The sequence below is a fragment of the Hippichthys cyanospilos genome, chromosome 16 (assembly GCF_059441005.1).
Source record: "Hippichthys cyanospilos isolate Australia breed blue-spotted pipefish chromosome 16, RoL_Hcya_1.0, whole genome shotgun sequence".
Taxonomy (NCBI): Eukaryota; Metazoa; Chordata; class Actinopteri; order Syngnathiformes; family Syngnathidae; genus Hippichthys; species Hippichthys cyanospilos.
The window spans coordinates 17,969,034-17,991,928 of NC_142384.1; the positions used below are offsets into that span (position 1 = coordinate 17,969,034).

The window sequence follows — 22,895 nt, forward strand, 5'->3', positions numbered from 1 at the left end:
TCTCTCATTACTGCAGACTATTTTTCCGCCGAGGCGTTTCGAGGCTGAATTTTCCGTAAAAAGAGGCGTTCGTAAATAGAAGTACCGCCAAGGCTGCAATAATTTTACATTACATGTTTGAATGTATTAGTTAGTCCAAGGTCAAAGGTCACGAGTTGGGATGGAGCGTGGGCGTCCGTTGATTTTTCTCAAAAGTTTTAATTAGCCCTCTCCCCAAAAGGAGGGCCTTAATTAGCCTTGCCGGCGCCGCTTCATCCTTCAATCCGCCGTTGCTCAAAGCTCTTAAAAATGCCACGCGCACAATAAACAACATGCTTCCATTTTCTCAGGAAAACGAATGTCATTAGTGGGGCGTCACTATAAAAACGTTGGCTCCCGGTGCTCACATATACGGCTTTATTGAAGGGGAGGTCTTCAATTTGATGGAGTGCTCTTAAAAAAAGCTCCTAAAATGTCCGAATTTAACGTCCGCCGTGAGATTGACTCTCGGGAATATCGATTAGCTTTTCATCTCCATGGCGAGTCATCTGCTGTTGCGTCGTAAAACCTTTCCATCAAATGTTTCAACTTTGTTTTCCAATTTCGGGGGGAAAAAAAAAACAAAATCCCTGAATGGTCAAATGAAATTGGCTTGTAATTTATCCGCAGCTAGAAATATAGAAGACGGTTTCACATACGTCACATACACTACGAGTGAAGCAAAGTATTGCTGAGGTTGAATTTAATAAAAATAAAATTAAAAAACCTCTACGGACAGTCCGTCAGTGCCGACGAAATGCCCACCTCTGGCATTCGTCCTTGGGCTGTTTCTTGAAGCTCCACGCTGTGTTCCGGCGGAATCTTTTGATTTCTGAAATTTTTCCGCCTTGTAAGAAAAAACACGGACATCATTGAAAAAGTTTGGTAGGAATGTTAATAAAATTTCTTGTTAGCTTATCTTGATCAAAATTTAATCCGTTGATCCACAGCCCCTTCCTTTTTTTTCACAAGGACATTTTAAACGCGTTTTGAAAGGATTTTGATTACATTTGCCGTCTGATTCTGAGTTAATCCGTTCGTCCTTGGGCCATCGGCGAGTAAATTCCGCCGAAATCGATTGACTTTCTCAAACTTTTAAGTTGATCAAATTACCGATTGCGGAACCAGATAAGAATGTCGCGATTGCTTTTTAACGGATTTGTGTGTATTGCTTCAACATGATGCAAAATTCTAGATTCCGATTGCCATCTATTGCCATTTTTTCGTCAATTATATGGAATCTCGATTACACGTTTTTCCATGTCTACCAGTTGAAAAACACACTTGATAGTTATTCTTCCGTTAGCAGGGGATTCCCGTTACCATGAACGTCCATAGCAGTAAATGACTTAATGAGATTGCGCCCTCTAGTGGCTGCCATATGACAACATCTTCGGGTGCTTTGCTAGCAAGTCAGACGCGGGTGAAAATTCCGCAAAAACCTCGCTGCCGCCTCCGTTTCACTTTCTGCTATTTTTCTTTTTACCCGACGGCTAACGATCGAAAAGGACCAAAATGACGAGAGAGAAACCCGCGTGCGCCTCCTCGCTCGGAATCAATCCTGACATTTTCATTCCCGGGACGTTCCGGCGGTTGTTAGCGTCGGCGCCGCGGATGCTAACGTTACGCCGGCTAGCTCCCAGGTGGCTTTGTTGGTATTTCAGCGACTTGCGGTGTTGACGCAGCCTTTTGAGCGGGACGCTCAATATGCTAGCGCTAATATATTATTTAGCGCCTGTGGGTCAGTGGCGTACGCGCACGTGTTTGCTAATCGTGTGCAGGCAGATGTCTGGCCACTCCTTTTTTTTTTTTTTTTACACCGGTTAGATGCGCCTCCTGCAAAATTCATCCCAGGCCTTTTTTATTTATCCCCCTCCTTCGACAATTAGTCAATTCCCAATCAAGCACGGGGAAAGGAATTGCTTTTAATTACTTTTGATAAATGACAAATTGCTCGGCTGCATTTTTTTTTTTTTTCTTCGCGCGGGGTACGCGTAGCGCGGAGTTTGGCCGAGATGAAATCGATGTTTGCTCGCCGACTCTCTTAGTCGCAGTTGAGCGGCCGCACTTCTGGGCCGGAGCCAGGCTGCGGAGCGCCGACATCCCCGAGTCAGCGGAAAAAACAAAGCGCCAGGAGCGCCAAAGCACGTGAACGCTGACACGTGCGCTGCGTTTAGCAATAAACGATTTGCCTTGCTTTCCGTGATTCCCTTTTTTAGAAAATCTGTCTTTGGTGTCGATAATTGTGACAGGATGCTAACTTCGGATGGTTCGCCACATGCCGCTACGCTATTACGCCAATCAGTCGTCCTTCTATTTTCATTTTGATTCCCTTATCTGTAAAATCTGCCGATTTCTAAGGCGCCTCCTTCCCGTTTTCAGGTTCCTTCATCCCATCGTGAGGTCAAAGCATTAGCAAAGTGATAGCGAATCAGCCCGACCATCTTTACCCGTACATGGAGACCCCCAGCTGGGCAGGTAGGAACCACTCCCGCCGTTTAGCAAGTGTGCGGAACAACGATTTGTGTCCTCGCGCTTGGCCTGATTTGCTCTGTGATATCTAACGATGTGAATGAATGTGATCAATGGGAATTCGTCAGGGTACTTGGATCCCCAAACTTGTCGTCAATTTGGAACGGATTTTGCTGGGTGACGGTGATGTCAAATTGCGAGTGGATTTGCACCTACGATAGTTGTGATTTCCATAAACTTTAAGTGACTTTTCATAGGAAATGAATCATAAATTAGGACTGGATTTTGATCGGTAACGAACGTAAAATTTGGAGTGGATTTTTGTGAGCGGTTGTTGGTTGGTGATGAAACAAAACAATGGATTGGATTTGCATTTGATTCATATTTTGGTGCTTGAGAGTCTAAAATTGTGGTTGGATTTTGCTCTGTAATAGATTTAATGAATTGCAACAAAATTGTAACAAAATTAGGAATTTCGTTACTGGATTTTGGTCCTTGAGAGTCTGAAATTGTGGTTAGATTTTGCTTGCTGATCAATGAAAATGACTGCGGGAACTTTGGTCAAATATTGACTTTGTGTGTGGCAAAACACCCATTATCCAAATTTGGGTGGGTAAGTCATTTTAGCAAGTTGTTCCTGCACTGATTTGTAATGTCTGGCCGTTATTTTGTTGCACCCGTCGACAAAACATCATCCCGCTCCGGTGCCCGCGCTCTCGTAACGGCTGCGCCTCGCCACCCCCGGAGCGCGGCCATATTGCGGCTAACGCGCGGCGAGCGCCCGCAGGCTCCGCTTGGCCGCCGCGGCTCCCTCGCCGGGCGGCGCCGAGCAGGTGGCGGCGAGGTTCTCGGAGGGAGCGGGTCAGAACGGCCGTTTTACAGCCGTCTAATTATCTCTTATTGCCGCCGCCGCGCCGCCTCGGTGATGGACCGCCGCCGGCGTGTTGCTCGGGGGAGGTGTCCTAATGTGTGCCCCCTCCCCCCGTCAAGATGATAACTGTCAGATGATATGGAAGAAAGATTTTGAATGAGTTATCACGCTCGGCAGACCATGTGGATTTTCCTTGGCATTACATTTTGAATTCTGGATTTGGTGTGAAAAATTCCAAATCCTTTCATTGCTTGCAAAGTTTGAGGACATTTGTGGTTGTGATGCTGTAGTGAAGCTTCGTGAAACATTTGTGTCATATTTTTTACTTGGTTCCCTTGGTTTAAATATAAATGCTATTTCCGTGACATAAATCGGAAAAATTTAAAATCCTTTCATTATTGCAAAGTTTGAGGAGATTTGTTGTCGTGATGGTGAAATGAAGCTTCATGAAGCATCCGTGTCATATGTTTGACTCCTAGATGTGCTCTTGGTTTCAACACAAACACTGTTTTCTTGACATAAATGTGACAAATACAAAATCCTTTGATTCTTGCAAAGTTTGAGGACCTTTGTGGTCGTGATGGTGAAATGAAGCTCCATGAAGCATCTGCGTCTTTTTCTTACACTTCTGCGCTCTCGGTTTAGAAGATAAACGCTAGTGTAGTGGAAATGCATGACATTTCCTCTTTGAACCGAGAGTGCCATCTAGAGGGGTGAAAAAGTCTCCCAAGTGCTTCATAAAGCTTCGTTTGAGGGTCTCCGCATGTTTGACGGACACCCGCGCCTTTATAAAAGCCGGCGACGGCAGGCGAAGGAGCGAGGCGGCCGGCCGATCGGTGGCCCGGCCCGCGGCGCTGGCGGGAAAGTGCTGACGGCGGGACTTTGCTTGGGAGCGTGCCCATTAGAGGGAGCCATAAATCCTGGGCTCTCCGGGCCAGGCTGCGTCAGCAGTCCCGCCGAATGAATTGATTTGAAACGCCACCGAGAAAGAAAAGGGAAGCGAGAGAGAGAGAGAGAGAGAGAGAGAGAGAGCGGGCCGGCCGGCAAGCCAGGCGGCCGGCCGCTATTTAATTGTCTGGCCCTCCTTGCCGGAAGCCGCTCGCTGGCTCGTTGGCTCGTTGGCTCGCTCGCTCGCTCGCGGCCGCACTCCAACGTGTCAGCGACACGGCGCCCGCCCCTGGGCCAACCCTCGCCTTTGATTTAACAGCCCAAATATCAAAGAGCAGGCAGTCTTTCTTCTCCAATACAGACGTAGCTGCGAGGGCCCCCCCCCCCCCACGTAATCTATGATGTGACGGCTTGAGATATCAAGTGTCCGTCTTTTTTTCTGCGGGCCTTACCCTCGTTAGGATGGAGACTATCACAGCTGACGTTTGGCGGCAAATGGCTCACGCCGATAGTCCTCCTTCCTTTCGGTTTACGTTTGCCCAAATAAAGACTTGAAAACATCGGATGGATCATTTACGCTACGTATACGTACGATTACGTACAAAACAAACAAAAATGCATTGATTGTAAAAACGTACGCAAGCATGTTCATCTTATCATTTTTTTTGTAAACAGTAAATCATTCAATCCCAAAGACGTATTAATACGTCTTTACAGAATCCAGACATTCAGTCCCAGGTTCTGATTTGCAGATTTGTTTTTTCCCAAAATGTTGGCAATAGAGAGTCTCAAATTTTTTTTTTTTTTAAATACATGGAAATACTGTTTGGGATATATTATAAATATATAAAAGATAGATAGGCCTAACGAGGCCTTTCCATTTGAGTTGTTCAACGAAATAACGGCAATTGAGTGCCGGGGGGGTGTTTTTTTTATTTTTTTATTTTTTTCCTTGCACGGGGCGGCGTCCTCTCCGGCTCATTACGCCGTTTAAAGAGGCGTCACTTTGCAATCCCCCGCCACGCTTCAAACCGGCTCGGCCAACGGGGATCATACATCAACTTGAACGGCGGGCCCGCCTCACGTTGCCTTTTTTGAAGTGGGGGGGGGTCGCTACAAATAAACCCCCAACCCCCTTCACCCGCAGCACAACGAGTTCCGAGTCAACTTTGCGTCCGTGACGCTCCGGCGTCAAATTTGTCAAGCGCGTGCGGGGACGCCGGGGTGGGGGGGCGGAGGGGGGGCGTCAAGTCACGTGTGATAAACGGGGTTCAACTTGTCCCGGGAACACCGCCGCCCGGGTAATTACTCTCTTTTTGAACCTTTTCTTTCTCCAATCACACTTGATGGATTGAGTGGAAGGAGGCGATCATCTGGCGCTTAGCGGGCTCACTGAGCAGACTCCGCCGCCCCCCCGCACGCAACCCCCCCGCCCCTCGCTGATTAATGATATCTGCTGCGAGTCACCAAAAGCGGAAATTAAGTATTTCTCTTTAAATGTAACATTTGTCTCCTTTGCCGCCGTCGAGGAAGGCATTTGTCAAAATCCTCCGGCTTGGGCCTCGCCTTGGATTTCCTCTGGGAGCGCGGCGGGAATTACTCCCTACTTTGGCATTAATGGCATTCCGCCTTTCCCTTTTATGCCCCGGGTCCGCCGGCCGCACTTTCGCCCGCGCCGCATACTCGGAATAATCGAGCGGGGGAATCAAAGCGGGCTTTAAAATCCGGGAGCCGCCCGGCTCGGGCCCGCCGATCCACGTCCTGCCGGCGGGGTGCCCGGCCGGGGCCTTGTATCGCACTTGCCGTGTGTAAGCCGTGTCTGCTTTGATCACGGAAAAAAAAACACATAGTGACAAATCGGCGCTCAGTTCGTCGTCCAACGGAAGGAAGTCGTAGTCGAGGCCGCGCCGGAGGGGACTAGGGAGGGTACGGAGACCGAGATCCAGGCTTTTGCCGGGCGAGTTTGAGACAAAACCAGGACTTTTGCGCCACGGGACCGAGGCCTTCCCCGGACAAGACCGAGATAAAATCAAGTCTTTTGCGGGTCAAGACAGACCCAGACAAAACCGAGACTTTTGGAAGTCAAGACTGAGGCAAGACCAAGACTTTTGCGTGTCGAGACTGAGACAAAACCAAGGCTTTTCCTGGTCAAGACAGACCAAGACAAAACCAAGACTTTTGAGGTCAAGACTGAGACAAGACCACACCAAAAGAGACCAAGATATTATCAAGACTAGAGAGTACCAAGATCAAGGTTTTTGCAGGTCAAGACTGAGACCAAGGGTTTTCCTGGTCTGAGATAAGACCAGGCCTTTTGCCGGTCAAGACCCAGACACAACCACGACTGGAGAATAAGACAAGACCAAAACATTTGGGGGTTGAGACAGGCCCAGACTTTTGGCGGTTAAGCTAATTGCTAGCATGCTAAAGCGGACGCTGATCTTTGAACACAGTGACGGTAGCCGTTTACTAGCGACAGTCAAGCATGTTGTGTGTTGTTTTGGCAGTTTGGAGGGAGGATGTGGGGGCTATTAGAAACTCTCAATTTTCCGCAATTTGCCAAATCGGCTGACTTTGCCAAAACAGAAACCGTACTAGAAATAAAGACGGACATTTCACGCGACGCCGTGTCGGCGGGGGCCATGTCCACGTTTGGGGTCGCTCAGACATCTTTAACTTGAAGAAACATGCTTTTTTCAGTGGCAGCCCCCCCCCCCCCCCCCCCCCACCCCCCCCACCCCCCCGCCTGTACTTTTTTTCCATCAATGGAAATCTAATTGCTTGAAAAGCGATCAATGCCGGCTAAATTGGTTTTGTGTCGGGGCGCCCTCGGAACAAAAGCCGCGAGCCGTTTTAACACGCGCGCGCTTTTGCATCCTAAATCACGGTAATATCTGGAACAGCGTCGGGTGCAGGGGGGGTAACTTTGGCGGCGTTGAAGGGAGGGGGGCGCTCCATCACGGCCTTAATAACAATCCCGGCCTTTAATTGTTTCTCCAAACTCGTAAATCGCGGCTTAATGGGTTAATAAGCGCATTGGTACGCGGACGCCGGGGACCCGCATGGTAGGCGGCGGGAAGGGGATGGGAGGGGGTGGTGGGGGCGGCTCCATGTTGCCGCAACCGCTGATAACCCTCCAGTGATCTGATAGCGCTAATCCCCTCTAATCCCTAATACACTCTTTAGCATGCTGCTAACTGACAGCAGTCGATGGCGCCGCTGCGCCTCCGCTGTGTGTCGCTTTCTTCCCCTATTGTGTAAGCGCTTCCTTTGAAAGAGGAGGAAAGTAGGGTCCCGAGGCTCAATTATGGTTTTAAACAGGTGTTATGGTTTCAAACGAAAGTTTCTGCTAAGCGTTCAAACTGAGTGTCTGAAGCCTGTTAGCACGTTGCTAACAGGAAGCCTTACTACTGCGCATCTTTGTCAGAGTTCGGTTTGCAAACAATTAAAGCAGGGTTTTAATACACTGTTACGGTTTCAAACGGGTGTTGTGGTTTTAAATTCAAGTTTCTACTAAGCCATTCAATCTGAGTGTTTGAAGCCTGTGTTAGCATGTTGCCAACTGAGTCTTCCTCTTGCATAGTTCATTTTATAGAGGATGAGATTAGGGTTTCAAGCCTCAATTAAGGTGTTAGGGCTTCAAATTGAGTTTTTGGAGTCCTGGTTAGGATGTTGCTAACTGACAGCAGTCTATGATGTGTGAGCGCTACCTCTTTGCTTTTTTTTGTTTGTTTTGTTTTCAAAGTTAATAGAGGAGGAAATTAGGGTTTCGAGCCACAGTTAGAGTTTCAAACAAGTGTTAGGGTTGCAAATTGAGTCTTTGAAGACCGGTTTAGCTTTTTCTAGCTAGCATATTTGATGAGATTGCAGCGCTACTACTGCTTATCTGTTTTTAAGTTGAGGTCGCAGAGGAAAATAGGCTTTCACGTGCCAGTTAGCATGTTGCTAAGTGATCTTTTTCTCCCGTTTTTGAGTGTTTCCGAACTGCAGATTTTTTTTTTTTTTTTTATCCCCCCTCACCGTGGCCTCGCCCGGCCCTGAAGGAAACGGCGGAGAGTTTATTGACACGAGGCGGGCGTTCCCGAGGACCATCCCTCAGCACCTTATCTCTTGGGATCGGTGCCGACAGAAGCTGGGCCCGGCTTGTATTTCTGTCCCGTGGTAATTGCGTTGTAATTGATCCGGCGCAGTAACTTTGGCCAGCGGGTCCACGGCCGCCTTTTGCCACCCTTATCTGCAAGATGCCGCCGCGACTTTGTGGCCGTAAGCAAAAGGCAACAAAAGCTTGGACGGCAACAAAAGGGGACCGCAAAGTGAGAGCGTCAAGGACAAAACAAAAGGCGCACATTCCGTTGTCAAATTCTGAGCGCGGCAAAAATATACGAGCCGCGTGTCAAATAAAGTGAGACTTCGAACGCTAAAGCTACCAAAGCAACATTTCCACAAAGAGAAAGCCACGCCTAACTTGGAGGCTCTTTAAAAAAATATATATATATATATCGATTCACCCCCCTCACTAGGGTATTTACAAAAAACAAGCAATTATTTTTAAAAATGTCTGAAAAAATTCTGTTCTAAAATGTCATGTATTTCTGACAAAATATATAAAAAATGTTTGGATCAAAAAAAGTTTAAATTACTGAAAAAGTAGCTTATCATTTTCCTGGAAAAAATATATATTTTATAAGTATATTATGTGTGTGTGTATATATATATAAATTCAGTGAATAGAAAATAAAAGGATGTATAATTAATAGGTGCATATTATTTCACTTTCAGCGTTATATAAAATCAAAATCTCAGTTCTAAATGAAAGTATTTGTTCAAAGCAAAACAATGGTCTGACGGTGTTTTAGTAGCGGCGACGGCCCATTGCGCAATCCGGCCACCGGAGACACGGCTTGGGCGCTTGTGGGCGGGGCCGCGGGATGGCCCGCCAACACCTCGGAGTCCAATTACGCCGTGGAAGCGGCGGAGCCGGCGCAACTCTTGACATTTACCTGCGCCGCCGGCGTAGCTAATCCGCCGGCTAAATGGCATCGATAGATATCGGAACGGCGACGCGTATGGATCGCCCGGCGCCGCGCGCCTGACATTATGATCCTTCTCCCGGAGAGACCGTGATAAACACGCGGGGGTTGTGTTAGCCTCGCCTCGCCTGCGAGCGTGCGTGTGCCTTACAAATGAGTTTGTTTGCGTTGTGGCCTCTTGCGCCCTGGGCTACTCTGGGCTACCCCGGGCCACCCTGGGCTATGTGCCTTGCGTGGGGGGGGGGGCTCTTGCTAAATGCAATGTGTGCGTAATAAGACTTGAGATTTGTCAAAGTCACCACGATGTCGTCGAGAGTTTCTCTGTGCTGCGCTGCGATCGAGCCAGTGAGAAGCCCAAGGGGGCTAACTCTGTTTTGGCTATATCTTAGGAATGTGCTTTCTAGTTTTTATGGAGGAAATAAAGTCGGGGTAATCCTGATTACTTGAGATTTTGTTCAATGATCTCATCATGATTTTCTTCATGCTGTAATTGAGCTATTGAGGAACTAAAGTGGGCTAACTCCGGTTTTGGTCATATTGCAGGTGAGCAGTTTCATGAAACTGGTGGCAATAAACTCAAGATAGGGGGTTTATCTTGGTGCTTGAAAGTTTTTTTAAGTCATGATGGTGTCACCGGGATTTCCTTTGTGCAGTAATTGAGCCAGTGAGAAACAAAAGCGGGCTAACTCCATTTTTGGTCATATTGTTGGATAGTGATTTCAAGTTTTGATATCTTGGTGATTACTTGAGACTTCATAAAGGCATGATGATGTCATCTGTTTTTTTTCACTGTTGTGTGATTGAGCAAGTGAGAAGTGGAGGGGAGCTAACTCCGTTTTTGGTCATATTGCAGCGCAGGAGAGTGATTTCATGTTTTATGGCGGCAGTAAACTCTGGGGGCGGGGGGGGGGTATTTCTTGGTGATTTATACGGCAATGATAACGGAATACAGAAAATGTGGCTTTCTTCAGAGTTGGGCATTCGGACGTAAATAACGATTTTGGACTTGGATCATATTTAATATTTATAGTGCTTGCACTTTCACCCAAAAAAAGAAACTGACATCAATTTTCAAAGGTCAAATATCGTCAGCATTATCCGTAGTGATGTTGGATGCTTTTTTACGAGTACTCAATTCCCCAAAAGTCACCCCACTGGTCTAAACACGGCATTCTGATTAATAAGACTCACCGTATGTCGCGAAATCCACCTTTTATCCAGCTGAGTTGGCAGCCATTTTGGCCTCTTACCGCGGATTGAAAATGACCTCACAGTTGCTCAGCGTTCAGTAACAACCAATCACGTCTCAGTTTGCAAATGTCATGTGACTAAACTCCGAAAAACGGGCGAGCCGCAATCGGTCTTTTCCTGAGCCCCCAGCAGCCGGGATGTCATTTGCTGTCGACAGCAAGTGGCAAAATGGCCGCCCCCTGAAAAGGACGGAAGATTTTGCCACCTCCCGTTTCAAATGAAGTTAATGTTTTCTTTTCGGAAGCGGATCTTCACTGCCATCCAAAGGATGACACTTTATGTCGCTGTATTCCAGTTGAGGCCGCAACACGAATGTAGATCTAAAGTGCGATAAATGGAGCCTTTTTGTTCATTCCAAATTGCACTTGTTTCTTCGGCTTTCTTCTTCGATCCTTCTCTTGTGTTATGTTGTGTGTGTATATGTGTGCGCGCGCGCTAGGGGTCAAGCCGGCGACCTATCGGTGAAAGTGTCGCGCGTGCCAATAAACGTCCGCCGGTATTAATCAGACGTGGCGCCACTAGTGCGGAGACGCTCAATGTTTTAAAGGGCAGCGGGGAGGGGCCACCAGGGAGCGCCGTTTCGCCCCCTTCCCAAGATTGTCGCTCATTTAGCTCATGCTAATATGCCAGGGCAATTTTTTTGCGCTCCGTTACACCGAAAAGTTTGGTCAGGCGCAAGGTCAGCCCGCCCGGCGTACGTACTATCCGTCCGCGCGGCATTAAAGCGTCTTTGGAAGCCTTTTGATAGCTAGGCATCTGTCAGACGCGCCTTTTTCCCGCTAAATTTTGTTAGCTGGCGCGCCGCGACGCTCCGCGCCTGCGCCAGCTCGTTTGCCAGAGCGCGCCGACATCTGCCAGGGATCAAAATGGCTGCCAGCTCCTCCGCGGGGGCCAAGATGGGGACGCCGACGCGTCCCCATTCAGATGTCGTGTCAAATACTAAAACGCGACATCGCGCGCTTGGCGCTCATGCTTTAGCTCGCGGGACGCATAGAGCGACGCTTATCAAAGTGAGGTCCGCGGACCCCCGGGGTCCCTCCGTCGCCGGGCTGCAAATTTCTTTTTAACACCACTAAACTAGAAGCTAGCGTCTATCTCGATCTCGGCTTTCTTTCGCCGTCCGCGTTTGCGCCGGCCGCATTTTCCGCCCCGGTGTTGTTTTAATTCGCCGATTATTTTGGAGGCGACCGCTGCTAGCGAAACAGATGCTCCCCATCTTTCGTGGCCCTTCTTGCTGCAAAACAACAACAGGCAGCAGCAATAAGCCAGACGCGGTCGCCGATAGATTTGGCATCGACCTACGTGGCCGTCCGCCATCGAACGTATCGGCGGACGGGGTGAAACGGTCGGAAGGCCAATCCATACGGCGCAATTATTGCTGCGTAAATAGCCCGGCCGAATACTTGAGAAGGCGGCTGCGCATCTACTGCTCTGGACGGGGAATTGGATCGACGCACCGCCTTTCAAGAGTTTCCGATGTCGGGCCTCGGTTGCCAGGTGACGAGCACTCGACCTTGGCGGCGCCGTTCAGCGCTCGCCGCCGCGACTTGATTCCCGAAGCATTCACTAACTCTATACAGGAGGAATTAACAACGTGTCGTCAAACAAACGCTTTTGGTCGTGTTTTTTTCACTTCGAATTGGCGAGTACCGATAGCAAAGTATCGTTTTCGAGACGAGATTTTGTTGGTGGATTTCTACTGGATGTTGTGTTGCATTTTTGGGGCGTGGCATTTTTAGTCAGTCTGTATATTGGTTGTATTTTTTTTATATCCAGCAATCAGCGCTGAAACCTGCTTTCGGTAGTTGCCCCTCATCGACAAGGTTGAAAAAAATCCAAACAAATGTGGTCTGAAAGCCTGGTACAGATATTAACTCATCCAATCCCGATGACGCATTATTACGTTTTTTTTTTTTTTTTTTTTAATGAATATGATTACGAAAACTTATTTTTTACGTTTACATCCAGACATTACTTTAGTAATCAATTACTTTGGCTAATTAAGTACTAAAGTTATCGAAAACTTGAGTACTTTATTTACAAATAATGTAATCTAACCTTAAAGTGTTTGATTTAGTATTTTAGGTATGGAAGAAATCTGTAGGTTAGTAATTGATTAGATTTGGTACTAAGGTACTAAGAGTAATCAATTACCTTAGGTTTTAAAATACTAAAATAATTAATGAGTACTTAACACAGTAATTGATTACTTAAGTCATCGTTTTTGTAAAGTAATTGATTAAATTTGGTGCCAAGGTGCTAAAAGTACCTTAACACAGTAGTTATTACTTTAGTAATGGATTTTCAAAAGTAATTGATTACTATAGTTTGTATTTACCTAAAGTGGACACCTAAAGTATATACTTTCAGTACTTACGTCCTAAAGTAATCGATTACTATTGTGACTTTAGGACCAGCCATTTTTAGACCTTCCTTTAGGCAAACAGGGGAGAAAAAAAAAAAAAAAAAATGAATTCATTATAAAAAACAAACAAACAAAAAAACAACTTAAAACTACGTCTTCGGGATTGAACGAGTTAAGGTCAAGTGTTGCGTATTAAGGCGACATGTTGGATGTGAAGATTATACGTGGCATATTCATGCTTCGATATATGGCATAATAAGGTTATATCCGGCATATTAATGCAATATGCGATACAGAAGATTACGCTTACATGTGGCATATTAAATTCAGGTGCGGCTTATTAAGGTTTAAATGCCAAACGCTACCACTTTGGGGACCTGGCATATTAAGGTTCCGGGTTCCACCGTGTTTTGCCACTTTCCATTTGCGCTCATTTCCTGACGTTGGCGTGGAAGTTTCGGGCCGGGGCTAGTCGGCGCCCGATCGGGGACCCCTCTCGACTCCGCCTCGAGCACCCCTCTAAACGGTCCTCCCGGGGGTTCCGGGAGAACGCCCCCGCGGCCCCGTCCTCCAAATTGAGCTAAAGGCGCACGGACATTAGCATACGCAGATTGTCGGAGGCAAATGAATGACAAGACTTTCATCTGGCGCCGCGTCAGCCTCGCTTAGCGCCGACGCGCTTCAAAGTCCGCCGGGGTTGCCCGCCAGACGGCCCGCCGGGGGGGGGCTGCGACTTCATCGAGACCCCGATGCGGCGAAGCGAGATGGAAAGCGATGGAAAGCGTTGCGGTTTGCTTCCTCGCCGCGTTAGCGTAGGTTTTCGGGCTCTACGGCGCTTGAAATCCTGGAAGCGACTTTGGCGTCGGGGTCACGGATTTAAGCCATCAGAAAGATTTAGAATTTGGGTTCGAGGAACGTGTAACGACTTTTGAAGTCCAGATTAAGCCTTTGGACAGCCCGGTGGGGTCTTTCGGTCCCTACGGACTCTGGGTTTCAAGTGAGGGCTTTATCTCTTTTTTCGGAGCTATTCACGAAGTCAAAGGAGCGAATTTGCAGCTGAAAAATCTGACAATGGTCCCGCCCCGCCTCTTGAAAAATGGCTCCAAACGTACCGGGACGTCTCGGTTTCCCGCTAATGAAATCATCGGCGTTTTTAATTGCCACGAGAGGACATTCGTCAACGGCGTGACCTCCAACATCTCCGCCGCCCGTTCCTCATCTCCCAGTCCTGACTCGACGGAATCCCGCCCAAATGGGCGGCCTTCATCAAATTTCTCCATTAAAGTGAGGAAGAGCGATTAGGAAACGGCGGCGGGCCGGGCCGGGACTCGGCAGATCGTCCCGGATTACGGCTGGCGCGTTGAGGTTATCCGTGGCGCGTGGAGGCCAAGTGTGGCATATTAAAGTTATGGGAGGCATATTAAGGTTACGCCTGACATATTCCACTTCCGTGTGGTATTTCCAGCCTATGTGTGGCACATTAAATTTACCTCTGGAATATTACGCTCACATGAGTTATTTTTCTTCTTGTCGTGCCCTCCTGAGACCCCGTCTGTTCGTTTGTGTCCGTTGTAGTGGATACTTGGTACTTTTTTTCTTGACGTATTTTTCAAGGCTTGAACACAAAACGTAATATTTCCCAAAAAAAGTGGAATAATTAAAATGATGATAATCGGTCAATGATTAGCTTAACAGGTTTTAATTCATTTTTATTTTTGAACAAAAAATGTTCAGTTAAAGCACATCAAATGTTTTCAATATCAGATCTATTTATAGAGGTAAATTTATAAATTGTTTTGTTTGTTTTATTCTGTTTTGTCATAAAACCATTTCCTTGTGTATTGTTTTTTTCCCCAGAAATTTTCAAAGGGGATTATTGAATTGATTATTTAGTTGCCTTTTGTTGCGCAATAATTAACACCATCTCGGGTTTAAAATTTTTTTTTTTTAAGGTTATACATTAAAAAAAAAATAAAATCACACTAAAGCCCGTAATGAGTGAGCATAAACGCTCACCGTTGTGTTTAGGATGCCGCCAAACGTTTGGCCTTGGAAAAAAAAGGCGTCTTGTATTAGGAAAATTATGGTAATCATCTCTCCATTGACCGGGATTGAGGTCGATCATATTTACTAGTTTCCAGTCAAATATTTTCACTTTTGGAGCATCGGCAAAAAGGGATGGACATCTGCTTGCAAGCCGGTTGCGCCGCTGCCTTTCACCACTTTTCACGTTTTTCTTTAGAAATTCTTGGGAGGCTTTCATCAGCAGACGTCTGCGGAGGCAGGGAGACGTCGTCGTCATTGTTGGTTTACAGCAAGGCCGCGGGCCTTCAAACGGGTGAAAGGGGGCGTTCTCCTTGAAGACCACAGCTAGTGGCACTCCACGTGAACGCAAAGTTCTTCTTCAAGTTCTGCCATTTGTTCTCATCTCCCACGGAAAACATGTTTTTCTCATGAAACGAAAGTGCCGCTGAATGAGATATTTGTCCGCTAGATCAAGCTCTGACTTCATTCGGTCCTTTTTGAAGGGTAATGGCACATCCTTGCCACTAGGTGGTGCAGTTGAGCTCCCATCAAAGTCGTTTGGGAGTTCTAAACTTTTTAAATGGCTGGTACGGACAAATAAAATGCAAAATGTTTTATACCTTTATCTTCAGGATAAAATGTTTAAGATATTGTGTGTCCTGTGGGAAATGTAATTGCACATCCATGCCACTAGGTTGTGCAGCTGACATAAATCTAAAATCTGTGGGGGGTAATGAATTTATGAATGAATGAAGGAAAATATATTTTCATTTCAGCTCAATTTTTTTTAATACAGGCACTTTGATGCACTATTTTTTCAGTTTCAGACTAACCAGTAAGCCGTATAGACTCTTTAAAAAGTAAATAAGTGTGAAGCACTTGCCGAACTGCCAATCAAAACTGCCGCTTTGCCGTGGCACGCAGGTGACAATGGTGCGCTTGGCAGGTGTTTCTCCTGGTGGGGGTCCGTGCGGCTGGTGGCCGGCTCCGGTCTGCTGACTTGGCCGCCCACTGCATCGCGGCAACACACACCTTCATTATTTACCACTCATCATCTATAATACATATGGATGTGTTCTGCGACAGGAATGAGCAATTTTAAACTGGTTTCATAAACTTTGCGTTTGGCCATGCTTGTGCGGAGCTGTATTTTTGTGTGCAAACTCAACAAATCTTATATTGAGTGAAATTTTCAAAAATGCTTCTCGCTCTCCCACCCTGACACAAAAGGCTTTTTGGTGTAATGACCACCTTTGCATGTGTGTTACTCTCCCAGCTAGATAAAGTTGTTTAGCAAATTCAGCTCAACTCGTGGTATCAACAAAAGTACTGTTCCTGTCACAGCGTTAATTTAGATGTGCTGATATCGGGAGAGTACCTGTTACAACACACATACCCTATAAAAGTGCCCCCAGGGGTACTCGTACCCCCATTTGATAATCATGGCATTTCGAGCGTCGATTATTTTTTGATAATTATCAAAACTCTAGCGCACTTTCACTCCGTCACTGCAACGCACGTCTTCGTAATTTAACGCGTGTTTACGGAAGACCGACCATGCGGAGTAGGGCGCGTACACGTACGCTAGCCATGAATAATACATGCGGAAGAGCTACGATGCTACGGCGGCTCAGCAGCGACGCGTATAAGCAAGAGTAAATGTCCTGACATTTCCAATATCCACCCGGCCCCAAATGTGCTGAATGCACACAAGCGCTCGCTCAAGAGGCTCTTAATGGCGGCGGCGCGGGGACGGTTGGGCGGAGGGGGGGTTATTGTAAAGGTGCCGCCGAGATTTTTGTCATTTTTCTCGGTAGGCAGATTCGTTTGAGTGCCGCTGAAAGCGGATGACAACAATTTTTTTTCTCATTGTGAAATATTTCATTGTGATTTTTTTTTTTTTTTACTCAGCCACTATAGGCATATTTTATATAGCAACTCTTGAAGATAGATTATATACCATCATTTCTTCTTTTTCTATTTCCTCCTTTTGCATCACGATAATGTGAAACTTACTAAAATTAGGGCACACAATGTTTTGCAAAATAATCATTATAGCAAATAAGTGGCTTCATGTTCCATTTGATTTGCTCTCATTTAGAAAACACACATGTACGGTTTTTGTCCCCTTTGTGTGTTATTTTGTCACACAAAACAAAAACAAAAACAAAATTCAGCTGTAGTTTTGCTGGCCTTCATCGCCTCGTTAGCAAGCAGTTGTAGACACCAAACATTTGACAACATTCACCATTCTTACATTTAAAAAAATGTAAATGAAACCGTTGGAATTAAGTCATTAATACTTTCACAATTTAATGTAAACAAACAAAAGTATATACATTTTTCATTATTAACCCAAATTATTTCACGGACCCCCTGCAGTCAGGCCACGGAACACCGAGGGTCCGCGAACCCCACTTTGAGAACCGATTGAGAACCACCGATATCAATTATAAAGCCTAGGATTATTCTAAGACCGTCCCTGCTGGATTCATAGCAAAAGTTATGAAGTGCGGAACTGTCCGAGTATGCCTGATGTCAGGTGGGAGCCGCGCCAAGCGGGTGGGCGTCGCGGCCCTCGCCGTCCCATAATGAGGCGCGCACGCGGAATTAAAACAACATATATGGCGTGGGACTTTGGGGCGGCCGTAATTCGGTCGGCGCCGCGCCTCCCGTCAATAAAGTGTCAACGTCGGAATCCCCCAGCGGACCGGGTGAGACCCCGGCGTGGGGCGACGGCTAATATGAGACGGCGGCGGTCTCCCGCTTATGACGGAGGGGCGGTCCCGCCGCAAATTTACGACGGTGAGAATCGGCGTCCGGGGAGCCGAGCGCGGCGGCCGGGCGACGGACGGCGGCTCCGCCTCCGGGATTTACGAGCGTTGTCCCCGTTTCACTCTCTCCTCACACGACAGGTCACTTCATCAAAGGAATCCTTTTAAGCCGCGCGCCAAATATGATTTTACTACATTATTTTAACGGCGGCTCGATTTACGAGCCGCGACGCCGCTAATTAACGTAAAGCTCGACGGCGGGGGAAAAAAAAAACGGGACGTTTGCCTCATCTTCATCTTCCGCGCCGAGTCAGCGTTTCCCGGTCGCGAGTCTGTCGTCGATTATCGGTAGCGCGCCGACTCCCTGTCTCCGCTCCGATCGGATGACATCATCTCCGCTAAATACGGCGAGTGCTTGATGATTCACCGTGAAAAAGGAGGAAATAAATGTGGAGGTTATAAGGCGGCCACCGATGATCTCCACAAATTTGGTCTCTCAAGGACCTATACCCCGATTGGACAGAGTTGGCCTGTCAAACTTCAGTCCTCAAGGGCCGGTATCCTGAAACTTTCTGGTCGTCTCTCTCAAGCACACCGACTCAAATGATCAGCTCGACAGGAAGCGATCCTCATCATTTGAATCGGGTGTGCTGGAGAGAGAGGGCTAGAAAAGACGCAGGACACCGGCCCTCCAGGACTGGAATTTCACACCTGTGTCTTAAATTGTCCTTCAGTAGTAACTGAGAAAGAAAAATGCAGCCCCCATTCCATCAATGTGGCACGTGTGAGTTTTTTTTCCCGGGCTTATACTATGACCCCCGCCGGGGACGTGACCAAAGTCCTCCAGCATCCGACGCTCGGGGATTATCCTTTCACAAAATAACTATCGTTAAAAAAGAAAAAAAAAGAACTCCGTCCTATATGACTGTAAGTAATATTTTGCAGGCAATTTCTAAAGGCATTACCGGTCGACGGCGAGCCGACAGTTGACAGCGCGTTAAACACGATGGGCCACAGTATGTTTGCGTTAATTAGCCGCTGAGCCTTCAAGCGGGCTGGTGTGTATTTTTTTTTCCTTCTGAACGCGTATTTAGCGGAGCCGCCGACCTTCTAAGAGAAACATTTGCACAGATTTGGAGAGTCAGACAAATGAGGCGGCGAGTCGCCGCGCCGCTGCAAAAGATACAGAAAATTCTCACTGGTATTGATCTTGTTTAATTAGATTCCTATCTGCTCTCCAGGGACCCGATTTAGGCTGCGCACGCACACGCGCGCGCGCGCGGGAGAGAATATGAAGTGAATTAATATAATTTCAAAGCCCGGCTTACAAAATGTGATTTGATTATTGGGAATATTTTTCATGTCTAATTATACTTCCCCTTCGCCGCCGTAAACTTTTCTTAACTTTGTTTTCGACGAATCCTGATGAAAGAAGTAACGGCCGACCAATTCTTTACACGCGCACCTTTCAGTGGCGTGATTCAATTTGTGGCGTTAGGGGGATTTCAAAAAAAAAAAATAGGTGAGGTTTGAAAGCGCGCGCCGCGATATTGTTTTCACTCTCGTCGGCGCTAAATGAATTTGCTCATTGGGATGCTAATTGGCAGCAATTTGATTTCACTTTGTTGCAAATTGCGTATCAGGGCGGCGGCGGCGGAGGGAAATTCGCAGATGATGGTTGGGGTTCAAAAAGAGGCGCTGCCGTTCCATTGGTTAGATTTTGGCAAAGCAGGTGACTCTGTAAATATGCCTCTTTTTCGTTTTCAAACGCAAATAAACAAAAATTTTGTCATTTCGTAACGTAAACCTTTCATTTACATGTTAATATCCTAATCCGTTCCAAGCCTCCAAAAATACTCTTAAACCCTTTAAATGAATATTATTAATGCATAAAAAATGGTAACACATACATATTAGAATTACATTAGTGCATAATTCTCAAAATATATCGCGTTCAGAATAATAACGCTTTTAAACCCTTTAAACGAATCATTACTTGTAGCAGTTGAAAATATGAATGCAGTTCCTGTGTTTGCCTTGAGATGATGTGTGTGTGTGCGTTTGTATATTAGAGATTGAAAATATATATAGTGCAGGGACACCTTTTTAGAATGTTTAATTTGTACCTTGTTTTGAAGTTATCCAGAAATAATTTCCAAGTCTACAGGAGCAATAATATTTATTTTTTTCCATTATTTTGAGTATTTAAGTTTACTTAGGGGTCATGCCAAGTGCTTCCTGTGTGATGTCATTGCTCAAGTGCTAACGATGTGCTAGCAATGTGAATGTCAGACGCGGCAGCTGAAATTGGTATGTTAAATATATGTTTTTATTTGAATATGTACAACGATAGCCGTAGATAATGTCAGTTTTATTTTTGTTTGTTCCACGATGTAAATTGTTGGCGGGAAGTGCGGATGAAGCGCCTAAAGACGAAGAGCCAACAACGTGGCCTTTCGTATCTTGAATTTTCTCCCATTACGACGGTAGTGACGTTATTTTTCCGCCGAGGCGTTTGTATGCTGAATTTTTCTCGACGAGAGGCGTCCACCTCAGGAAATGTTTGCTGATGTTGCCGATGGGTCACCCCCTCCGGCGCCCCCGCCCCAGATTCCCTCGCACTCCATCATAAGAAAACGTATGGAAGCCGGAGCGTACCTTTGCGCCCCCCGCTTTCGGTCTCGGTCCCCTTCCTGATCAAGCCCCGGTCTTCTCCCGGCGCGGGGGCTATAATTGTTGCCGTAAATCGCGGCGCACCCCCGCGCCCCCGTCTTAAGCGGCCATTACGCACGCTTCGCTTCGGCCCTTGTTGATTGCAAGTGTCAAGAGGGGCGGATTTATGCACTCTGGCTGGGCGAGACGCTGCCAGCCATGCGAGGAAGCGGGGACGGGGGGGGGGGGGGGGGGGGTGAGAAAAGACTCGCTTTTGCTTTTTTACCAAGCGCTTACAAATAGTTGCCCGGACCTGACCGGATATCTGCCTTTTGTTTGGCCATAGCTTTCACGCGGGCCAAAATGTCGAAATTGGGAGGGGTCCTCGAAACGATGCGGTGGGAGGGGTGATGGGTGGAGGGGGCGGGGGCTTTTCGCCCCTTTTACAAATAGTTGCCTTGTCCTCACAAGATATCTGCCCTTGGTTTGTCATACCTTTCGCACAGGCAAAAACGTCTGTGTATAAATCGGGGGAGTCCAAACAAAGTGTTTGTGTGTGTGCACGTGTGTGTGTGCGTGTGTGTGTGTGTGTGTGTGCGCGCGTGTGTGTGTGGCGTAGGGTGGAGGTGAGAAAAGAGTCGCTGTTGCTTTTTCACACGCTCTAAAAATTGCTGGCTGGACCTTACAGCACAATAAATATGTGGGTGTCAACAAAACAATGTCTATATTCATCTCGGAGGATAAAGAATATATATATATATATATATAATATATATATATATATATATATATATTATATATATATATATAAAAACACATGCAATTTTACATATTCTTTTGTCAAATATTTTGAGCTGCCTTAGACTGGCAAGATTTCTGTTGCATATCATGTTTTATTTTGTTCGCATGACATTGAGGTCGCGTGTTTCCAAATGCAATCAATGACGTCGTTAATAATTCAGCGTCGACGTGACATCAATGTAAATGTCGCGTGAGCTTCCGGATCAGCGGCAAAATAAAGTAAATATTTATTAGCGCTGCCCCAGAATGTACGTTGATGATATATGTTCTTCATATAGAATAATGATATCCATTTTTGATACGCATTGATGTGCACAAGCCCGACTGATGAATTGATTTCCCGAATTAAGCGAGATGGCGGTTAATCTTTAGGCGGCGTACGTAAATAAAGGCGTGATTGGCGGCGACATCAGAGCGCCGCGGAAATTTGCTTCCATCTCCCGTCGATATTTTTCCTCCTTCGTTCCATTAGGTCCTTGGGAATTTTTGATTGGCCCGGCCGCGCTTGGGAAAACGCAATCGCGGCCGCCATCCGTTTTGCCACTTCGATAAGCCGACCTCCGTGAGAAGCCGACAAACCAAAAAAAAAAAAAAAAGGTCAGGAAAACACATGGCTGGAAAAGAAACGGTTGAAACCGGTAACATTTGTGGCGAAAATCATCAAAATAGACGAGAAAATGTTGAACTGAAAGAAATCAACCCGTGTGAAACAGCACGAGGGCAAAACGAAAAAAAAAAAAATTCGGGATGTTCGGATCCAAACCATGTCATCGGAAACTAAAAATGTAAACATGTGAAAAAAGCAGATTGTCGAAATTACTGAGAATTCCCCGCGAATCGTAAAAAGGTCTGAAAAATGGACCCCGGCCCACAGAAACATCGGCTTTGTGGCTTCTGACCCCAAATGTGGCGTAATCCCCAAAAAAGAAGCGCACTGAAAATGAGGTTGGCCTGTCAAAATATGGCTCAAGTGATTGGAGAGCGGCTGGCGACAGGAATTCATTATTTTAAGTGTGGAAGTGCGTCAGCGGCATCCGCTAACGAGGTTAGCCATTAGCTTAGGTGGCGGAGACGCGTGCCGTCAGGACGCCGCCCAAGATTAGCCAACAGGTGGCATATGGGAAGGTTTTTTTAATATATAATAATAATAATATATATTATATATTAATATATTAATAATATATATATATATATATATATATAATATTTCGTTGAACATTTTGGGGTCTTTTTTATGTTAATTTGTTCCTCAATTTTCATATGCACCCCCCTCTATTTTTAATGTTTTTTGTTGTTGTTTGTTTTTAACAGTTTTCATATTTTCTGTAGAACGTTTTTTTTCTTTCAAAACTTTTTCCCCCAATGCTTTTAGAGACTATTTCTTTGTAATATATAGTGATGACAATTTTGCAAGGATCAAATAACAGTTTTTCTAGTTTTACTTAATTTTATTTTGATTGTTTTTTAGTTATTTTGTTTCTAACCTATTTTTTCCCAATACGTTTGGATACAAGTTTAGGTTAGATTAGATACCTTCCCATTTGCATTTGTTTTTATATTTTTTCCCCATTCCCCATATTTTCTTGCATATGTTTTGATTTTTCCCCTTACTATTTTGAATTCTGGTTTTATTTCTTTATGAAATGTGACTAGTTTGGGGATTTTTTTTCCATTTTTTTTGTCTATTTTCCGTTTTATGTTGTTTTCTAATTTTCTTTTTTTCAGCATGCTTTTTTTCATATCAGGCA

The 22,895-nt window shown here is 46.0% G+C and overlaps 1 protein-coding gene across 9 annotated transcripts in view; it reads left to right on the forward strand.

Annotated features, from left to right (window-relative positions):
- The window catches only part of LOC148411135 (RNA binding protein fox-1 homolog 3-like), a 237,994-nt gene that overhangs the window by 102,615 nt on the left and 112,484 nt on the right, over window positions 1–22,895 (forward strand). For 3 of the 9 annotated variants that reach the window (XM_088438129.1, XM_088438130.1, XM_088438131.1), the window contains one exon: window positions 2,401–2,496. The exons of 5 other annotated variants lie outside the window; for them this stretch is intronic. In XM_088438129.1, coding sequence (XP_088294255.1) covers window positions 2,475–2,496 — 22 coding nt within the window. In that variant the 5' untranslated portion in view covers window positions 2,401–2,474. Of the gene's footprint in view, window positions 1–2,400; window positions 2,497–22,895 lie in introns of those variants that run through there. One more of the 9 variants, XM_088438136.1, reaches the window with a different exon arrangement.